This window comes from Plectropomus leopardus, chromosome 7 (genome assembly GCF_008729295.1).
Source record: "Plectropomus leopardus isolate mb chromosome 7, YSFRI_Pleo_2.0, whole genome shotgun sequence".
Taxonomy (NCBI): Eukaryota; Metazoa; Chordata; class Actinopteri; order Perciformes; family Serranidae; genus Plectropomus; species Plectropomus leopardus.
The window spans coordinates 11,568,858-11,578,045 of NC_056469.1; the positions used below are offsets into that span (position 1 = coordinate 11,568,858).

The window sequence follows — 9,188 nt, forward strand, 5'->3', positions numbered from 1 at the left end:
TCTAGATAAGGAATCAATAATGGGAGTTTTAAAAAAAAGCACAATATGAACGACCATAATCGCAACGCGATTAACATTGACAGCCCTTAAAAGATACTTCACCTACACCTACCATATACATATATATATTGTAGGCTGGCTTTGGGGAGAGCATCAATTTAAAAAGAAAAATGGATCTGTTTGGGAAGAACTGAGCATATGACTGGATAAAAGAGACTCGAATTACACTAAATGAGTTTGTAAAGGAATGTTACATGGTCCCCAATTCAATCAATAAATCAGTATGTTCAGAGTTTTCCATGAAGACATAAGAGAAAAACAAAGTTTACTTCAACAATTCATGGAAACGTGGCATGACTAATTGATTTGCAAATGGTCATTTTGTGGGTGGAGTATTCCTTTAAAATGATCTTCGGATTTTGGAGAACAGATTGTTATTTACCTGTTAGCAGAATTATTCGTTGTTTTAGCATTTTACTCCACAACATTTGAAAGTCTAATTAAAGGCCCTGCATAACTACACATGTGTTTTCAGCTGTAGCTGATTAGACCTCTACTCAGATTGAGACTGAGCTATGCTGGGAAATACATAATGTGCCCAATGTCTATGTACTAGCAAGAGTGTAAACTAACAGGAAAGTGAGACAGATGTCAATCAAGCACATTCAAGCCCACACAGTCCTAAGAATTGTCTTATAAGGCATAGTAAGAGAAAACACCTGTATGGGCCTGCTATTGTCAAAACAGAAACTCATGTTATCAGCAAAAAATCTCATTGATCACTTCCAGAGTTTAACCACATACTCACCTAGTACTCCACTGTCGCTCCAGGGTGTTTGGTCTCCAGTAAACGTTGAAAGCATTTGAGTAGATGACTGGCTTGGATCATACACGGAAAAGGATAATGTCCTGTACCTTGAGTGACCTTGAGTGACCTTGTGTGACGTGTTCAACATAACAGAATTGAAATGAATGAATAAGTAAAAAATAAATGAATAAATAAAATGTACCTAACATGATATTAAGAATGTGCTTTACAGAACAAAGAATAGGGTGAAAAGGAATACCAATTTAAAAATGGTGGCATAAGAGAGTGAGGAAAACAGAACAAGAATGAGGATCAGCAAAATAATGGGCTGAAACATCTTGATGGATGACAGTGAAACAAACAGGTTGGAGGCAAAGGGAGAGAGGGGCAGATTGACAAGTAGTGAGAAAAGTGACCATCAAAGAACACAGAAATTACAGTCATTTGAGTCATATATTCATGGGTTTGCATCAGCTTACAGACAGTGGCTCCTCTGCCTGTTTGTCCTCCTGCTTGGGGACATCCAGCCGGTCTATGAAGCTCTGCAACTCCTTCCTGAAGGCTTTCATCTGGGCGTTAATGCGATACAGCAACTCGTGCTCTCTGATCCTGTGAAGCACAGAGAGAGTGTGTTTGGACTTGAAAAATCGCTTGAAATGCTCAAGTTAACCTTTTGAAACCTGAACAAATTGGTTTTATTTCTTTCAAAAATACAGGAAGAGGGCAATGAGCAACTAAAAAAGAAAAACCCCAAAAATTAGCCAGAAATTAGTAAAAAAGTTACAAGGAAATTACGTGAAAAAAAGGAAATATAAAGAAATCAAGGTTACAACTTTATAAAGTGCTAGAAAATAAAATTATATAACATATAAAATTTTGTATATGTACACGGTATAATTTATATACTATATTTTTTCTGTAACATTATTTTAAATATATCATTATAAGAATTAGAATTATAAAAATAAATTTCTAGACATTTTTCCATTTTTAGAAAATAACTAATAGTCTCCTCACAACTAATTTTCAAGTTACTTTCTTTTTTACCCTTTACACATGGTTTTGCAATTTGCTGACTATTAATTGCAAAGTTGCTCATTACCTTTTTACCATGTTTTTAAAGAAATCATATCAGTTTTCCCTGGTTCCAGAGGTTAAAATGCTTGTGAGAGGCGTCTGAATGCAGCACAATAAAACTGATGCTGACTCAGGTTCCAGAGGGTTAAGGGTGAGTTGGATGGGGAAATCTCATATGTTTATTACCTGCCACCTTCCTCATCCTCATCCAGCCTTGCAAACAGTTCCCCATTGGTGACGTACACTCTGGCCTCAGCGATGATAGTGCTGGTGTCAGCGATGAGCCTATCGATGGTCCGACCCAGCCTCTCCGCCTCGATGCGGATGTCTATCATCTGTTGCCGGTCCTTCAGGCTTCTGGATAAAAAACGACTGTCTACTGGTGAGTAAAGCGAACGTGTCGGGGTGAGGCAACGGATGTTCCTCACCTCATCTGAGTCACTCTCCCCTCCAATAGGGCCCTCACGCTTGCGGTGGGGCGGGAGGAGGCGAGGGGAGGATGCTGAGGCCGAGGGGGTGTCGTCATCCCGTCCTCCGTCGCTCTCTGCATCACTGTCCCGAGGGCTGCCGCGGATGCCCAAGTGGGATGCCAGGTCGTAGCGCTGCATGTTGGAGAGCAGCACGCGGTTCTCGTATTGGAGCTGCATGACTTTGCCACTCAGTTCATTGATCTGCAGACGAGCCGCTTTCAGCTCCTCCTGGAGGACCTCTACTTTAGCAGGGTCAGCTCCGCCTGGGGTTGAAACAAGGCAACAATGAAAAGTGGAACACCTCTGCAAATGAGACTTAAATGTGCAGCTCCTGGAGGCTCTATGGAACACATTTTCATCACATACAGATTTATAAAGCTGAAAAAGACCAGCTATCTTTTGCTCTGCAGTGCAGCTGGTTTGTCCCCTGCAACTATCACACACAGAAAGACACTGAAAAGATGAAAAACAAACAAACCTCCTCCATGTCTCGACCCAGCTTCATGGGATCCAGCCTTGTATTTCAGTTTATTCAGCTCATTCGTCACCTAGAGATGAAAGTGAGTGTTATTCCCATGCGTACTTGCTGCTGCGAATATGATTAGTTAACACGTTTGAATTCCTTATGTATGACGGTTAGATAACAGACAGCTTTTACAAAAGGACTCAAAGTCATTGATGATACCAATAATAGCACCAGATACACAAGCAAAGAGGAGACGCTTAAAAAATGAGGGATCTTTTATCACTGACATTAAAGCAGCTCAGTGTTGCTTAGTAATATCAGAAAGCATACCTCATATATTATTCACAGTCTGTTGCCATTTTGATGTAAATATTTTAAATTTCAAACTGCTTCACAAGGCTTCACATAGGGAGTGAATTAAATAAATAGCAGTCCCAGACAGATAAAGAAAAGGAGAAAATGTTCATACAACTGTGAAATATACTATATTGCTGGTTTTACTCATTTTCCACCAAAATTAGCATGTATGAAAAAAAGGTTTAACCACAAGAAAATTAATGAAAAATAGGCATTAGACTACTTTCCCATTGCCGGTAGACCAGAGCCGTGTACACGTCTCTGCAGTATTGCTTCTGTTTTGTTTTGTTATTATTTGCTGGTGTGTCACATTCGACATCACAGACTGGCTGGAAAACAGGTTAGTAAACAGCAGAAAGTTGCATGGAGGTCGGTTAAAACATTACGATGGTTACTTCTTACTTTCTTTTGCTTCCTCTCAAACTCAGATCAGACTAATGTTTGCTCAGTATTTGAGTGCTGCTCCAACGGAGACCAAGGCAGACTGTATTTTGTGACTGCCCATCTTTGCATGGCATCGGTGTTGTATTGAAGTCTGGTCCCACTCAGAAAAGTGATTTACCCATGTTAGAGGGTCAGGAATAAGGTTTGGTTCAAGTACAGGGGAAACACAGATCAAGAGGGAAACAGTCTTCAACACACCACCTGCAACCAAGCCAAAATTAGCCTGTCCACCCCAGTGTCATATTTCCATCACTGCAGTTTGGAGCTGGAGCCAAGAAATACCTGTGACTACTGCAGAGTCATTCAACCTGGGAATGCCGATTGTAGCCTTTCCCATTAAATACAATGTTTGTGTGTGTGTGTGTGTGTCCAGTGGGAAAGGGGCTTATGTAGTAGTTTCATCCTTGCATCATGCAAAAACAATGACCTGCTGAGGAAAGTGTTTTTTTTTCAGAGCACAGTCCACACCATCTACCTTTTTGTTCTCTTCTTCCACATCTGCTAAATTCCTGCGGAGAAGTTCTGCCTCGTCCTCCACCAGCTGAAGCTGCTGCCTCAGCTCTGACAGGGCCTCGCTCTGCTCTCTGCACTGCTGACCTCCACTACCAGAGCCGTCCACTCCTGCTGCCGCCAGACTACGAGAAGGAAGAAGCATTGAGAACTGTGACATTTTATTTACAGTCCCCTTTTTTCTATACCATTTTTTGCCAAAACAAAAAAGCAATAGTTGTTTCATCATACAGTGTGGTTATACTCAACCCTGAAAATTATTTTCCTTTTCACAAAATATGCAGTGAATTCTTACAAATATAGAAATATGCTTATTTTCATTTCCATTAAAATTATCACTGCGTTTAAACCAGCCTTTTGTAGTGTTTCAGTCATCAAGATCTGATGAGTTTCTGCACAGTACCTGTCCTCCCTCATGTCATCCAGTTCAGCCTTCAGCCCTCTGTTTTCCACCTCCAGCTCCACAATCTTCCTCCCCAAGATGTTCGCCTCCTCCTCCACCAGCCGTAAGCGGAGTTTCAGCTCTGATTCGCGGGTTGTGGGAGGCCCTCCAGCCTCACCTTTAGGCAGAGGGCTATCCACGTCCCCGTAGAAGGAGCGGTACTTCTGCAGCTCCTGTTCCAGTCGATCCTTCTCCTTGTCGATCTTGGCCATTTTTTTTCTCATCAAAATGGCTTCCTCCTTGATGAAGGCCAGCTGGCATTTCAAATCCTCATTTTCTTCCTGTGAAGAGAGTAGATAGGTTCTTTATTTACCCATTGCGTGAAGGCTTCTCACCTGTAAAGTCATTTTCACAAAGTTAACATGGTAGAAATACAATTGCAATGTAGTTTTTCTTGTGCAAGTTCCAACTTGTTTGGTAGTTTGCTTAAAAAGCTGCATCCCTGGGATCAGTTTTATTGCCTCAGCACATATTGTAATGGGGTGTTACTCATGTTTTTCCTCATGTTACTTTCACTCACTACAAATTATGACTCTCTGATGCGCAGTTTTGCAAATTACAAATTGTTTGAATATGGAAACTGCATTGCAAAATAACCTCATTATTTAACACTTCCACTGACGGTTTTAACTTCATAATCTAATAACTTAAATGCTGACTCACCTCGACGGGGGTCTGTGGAGTCTTTCTCTCTGCTTTATGCCCATCCTTACTTCCTTTTCTTTTCAGCGAGAGCTGCAGGGAAACAGTGGTTACATCATCATCATCATCAGCTCCCTGTTTTCTTACTAAAGGCGGTGATATCATCCAGATTCATGGCGCACTGAAGGCTCAGTATTGGAAAAACAGGACTGTTTAAAGCCACCCTTGAGAACATTTCTGGTAAAATATTCAGATTCAAATCACAGTGCTCGCAGTGCAAGTGTTATTTGAAACGCTTGAAGTAAAAACATCCCTGAAAAGAACTTGTATTTGTCATTCCTTTTATCATGTTTGTGAGCATGAATGATTATTTCGCAAATCTTATAAAGAATGTTGGCAGTGGGGATGTAGCATGACTGCACTGAAACCTTCGCCCTCTCTCCAAACCTTTACAAGTGATGATAGAACTCATGGGGCATTGCATTATATGTTCAACCTGACCTTTAACCCTTTGAAACCTGGATCAACATCAGTTATCTTGTGTTTGACCCTTTGAAAACTGAGCACATAGGTTTGATTTCTTTCAAAAACATGGGGATCCTCAGCCCTTCACCTCTTTGGCTTTCTCCAGTTCATTCTGCAGGGCCTGCTTGGTGACCTCCACCTCTATCAGCTGCTGCCTCAGCTTCTCATTCTCGTCCTCTGTCTTCGTCCTCTTCTCCTCCACATTCTCCAGCTCATGGTGCAAGCGCACAGACACATCCTTCGCCACCTGGCAGAGGGACAGAGACAGAGGAAACAGAGACAGGATGAAGACACTATTCATGGATATGAGGGAACATAATAGAATGATGTTTAACCCACCACAGACTCACTTTTAGGTCTTGCTCCAGACTTCTGAGCAGCTCTCCATCCACCTGGCCACTTTCTGCAAACCTGAGCCTCTTCCTTTCTGCCTTCTTCAGTCTGTACTGAAGGATCCTACAGTTCTTGTTGGCTCTCTCCAGCTCTCTGCGCATGTCCTGCAGCTGACAGGCGTCTTCCTCATAAAAGGTGTCCCGCATCTCATCCATCTCTGCCCGCATCTCCTCGATCTCAGTCTTGCAAAACACGGAGGAAAAAATTAAAATGTGTCTCAAAATAATAAAATCTAACCCACCCCCATATTGACAAATTGGTCAGCGCATTTTTAAAATACATTTTTTTTTAAAACAAAGCACGCAGCTACGTGTAGGAGTCATTATTCAGCCTGTAGGCAAATACAACAGGTGCGACCATTGCGCACGAAAAAAAACCAACTTCCTTAAACAAATATAAATGATCAGGCCTGTAATATGTTACCATTTTACCTTAAGATCTTCGTTTTCATCCTCCAGCCTCTCTATATCTTCGTGTAGTCTCTGGTCTGGCTGTGGAGCCGGTTGAGGACAGTCAGGCTCGGGGGACAGCTCCGGTTCTGAGGCCGGCGGTGATGCTGATTTCGTCTGCATCTTTGTCCCTTTCTTCCCCAAACTCTTATTTAAATGAAACTGTATCAGCTCGGACTGCAAGCATCCCTCCTTCCAGAAACCGGGTCCGCAGCCTATCGTGCCCTTGGAGCTCTTCTTGCTGCCGCTCGCTGCGGCCTCGCCACCTCTCGGGTTTTTGCTCCTCAGTTTGGGGGATTTGGACGCGCAGGGCTGGTCGGAGACGACGCGGTTCGGATCTGCTCTGGAGGGCGCGGAGGCATCAGCGGTAGGGCGGGGGCAGTCCTCTGGTGTCTGGATGCTGCCTCTGTCTGTCGGCCTGCTCGTCGTCGGGCTTTCAGCACCGGCAGCCTGGACAGCAGCCGCGCCTCTGACGGCAGGAGCGCCTCCGGCCTGCCGCTCCCTGCCGGTGGAGACGGGAGAATGACCTCGGCTGCTTCTCCCTCCTCCTCCTCCTGCTGCTGCTGCTGCTGCTGCTTGCTTTGACGTGATGGGCTTTGACGAGTTGCTGCCTTTCTGTGTAGCCTTAGATCCACCGTCTTTGAGCCCGGCCGGAGACGACGACCGCTGCTGCTTCCGGCTGCTATTGTCTGGCTGCCGCGGGGAGTCGGCAGAGGATGGGTTCATCATGGTGTCAAAGGCTCAGCTCATCCTCAACAACATCCATCCCTTTCACCAATCTCCCTGCAGCTTGGAAACAATAGACCTTCAGCATTAAGCCTACAAAAGATGGATCGCCTAAACAGTCAATATGAAAAGATTATCCTCTACAGGTCGATCAAATTGCCCAACTTTGTTATTAGCCTACTTGGACTGAAAAGCGAAATAAATGTGCTTATTTTAGAACAAAAGGCACCCCAGGACGCACCATGAATTTTAGATGTGTTTTTTTTAATACAAGCGAGGCTAATTAGGCCCAGAGACAGGTACGTGACCACCAGTGATTATGCAGTCGGCCACTCAGCCCCTGTCTGATGAGATGAGTGTGAGATCAGCTGCAGCTCCGGCAATTAGACAGTCATTTGCGTCATGTGCGCTGCCGAAAGGGCAAATAGGCGAGAGACAGAGCAAAGAGAAGGCAATGTCATTGGAGCATCAGCCAGCCAATTAGTCCTCGCTGCCTGTTCAGTTGACAGAAAAAAGAATCTTTTTGAGTGGCCTCTGATCTGATCCTGGACCGACCCAAAAAGAAACAAAGAGACGGTCCAGCCTCTTGATGTAAGATGAGCCACATCCAGGCTTACAGGAGTTCTGCCGTCAGCCATCATCTTCTTCATATCCAACATGCCCGATGACTCATTACTCAAATGGATGGAAGATGAGCTAGAAAAGTATCAGAAGCAATGGGCACAACCTTTTCTTTACCTGTTCTACAGTTGGCACAGTTAATGCATATTTTTCTTTTGTCTCTTTGGCTTCAAAAGCATCAAAACCAAGCACCACAATCTTTCACCGCATCCTGATTAAATGAACATTAAATCAGTCTATAGAAAGCATGTCTTCCTTGTTTTCTACATACAAACTGTGATCAGCAACAGTAAATCCAGCCACCTTGGAGGCCTGACAGCACAGAACATAATGTGGACCACAGTCAGACATTTGCCCTTCATACAGGTTACTGTTGTCACATTAATCTAAAACAAGCTTGTGTGCCCAAAAAGAAATGCATTATCAAGTGGAAATCATGAAGCTCCAGAGGAATTTCTTACCTTTTCTGGGTGTTTTGTCGGATGCTGAAGGATAGTGGTGATGGGGAGGCAGAAGGGATGCTGACTCGAGCGCCTCCCGACCACCAAGCAACCTGTTTCAATATTCATGACATTACATCATCGCTGGGAGGGCCGGGGCTGCACGGAAATGAAGCTCGCACGCAGCAGGCTGCTCTCATTGGAAGAGAACAAGATACTCTCTCTCTCTCTTTCTCTCTCTCTCTCTCTCTCTCTCTCTTTCTCTCTTTCTCTCTCTCTCTCTCTCTCAACACTGATTGGCTGCAGCCACTTGAAACTGTACACTCACCTTGTATTCAGTCATTTGAATTGACCTTGAGTATATGGATTTAAACTGACCACTAGAGAGAATGTGACTGTTCCAAATTTGTATTTTCCGAGGATACAGCACTGTGCTTCATGCCAGGAGGACAATGTGACTCCACTGACATTATTCAACAGCTGTCACTGAACTTCAGAAAGAACAACATATTTATTAGGAATTTCCGATTTTCAGCACATCCAGGAAGTGAGAAAAACAACTTGTTCTTGTCAGTTTTAATTTTGATGAATTATAAAATGAATGAGCCACAGTTCATCTTACGTGTCTAATGAGGCAAATCTGATCTGAGAAGCTCTTTGTTGCAATGCCTACATGGAGAAAAACATATCAAAAACAAACAAAAACAGAAGGATCATCCAACCTTACACAGCACATTTCGCAGGTCATACAGCTGTGTCTAACACTGTAGTCTAAACATGGACAAGGTCTTGCTCATGCAGTATCTTAACATTCAGAC

General features: G+C 43.4%; 1 protein-coding gene across 1 annotated transcript; it reads right to left on the reverse strand.

The window, feature by feature from the left end:
- Positions 1-842: 842 nt before the first annotated feature.
- On the reverse strand, positions 843-8,460 carry LOC121945783 (protein SOGA3). Its single transcript, XM_042490118.1, has 11 exons — positions 8,392-8,460; positions 6,566-7,372; positions 6,092-6,316; positions 5,830-5,988; positions 5,238-5,309; positions 4,536-4,855; positions 4,098-4,257; positions 2,834-2,903; positions 2,072-2,618; positions 1,288-1,417; positions 843-1,145 (listed from the first exon to the last, which is right to left on the reverse strand). The coding sequence occupies exons 2-11, from the start codon at positions 7,310-7,312 to the stop codon at positions 1,035-1,037; spliced, it is 2,541 nt and encodes an 846-aa protein (XP_042346052.1). The 5' UTR covers positions 7,313-7,372; positions 8,392-8,460; the 3' UTR covers positions 843-1,034.
- Positions 8,461-9,188: the final 728 nt, after the last annotated feature.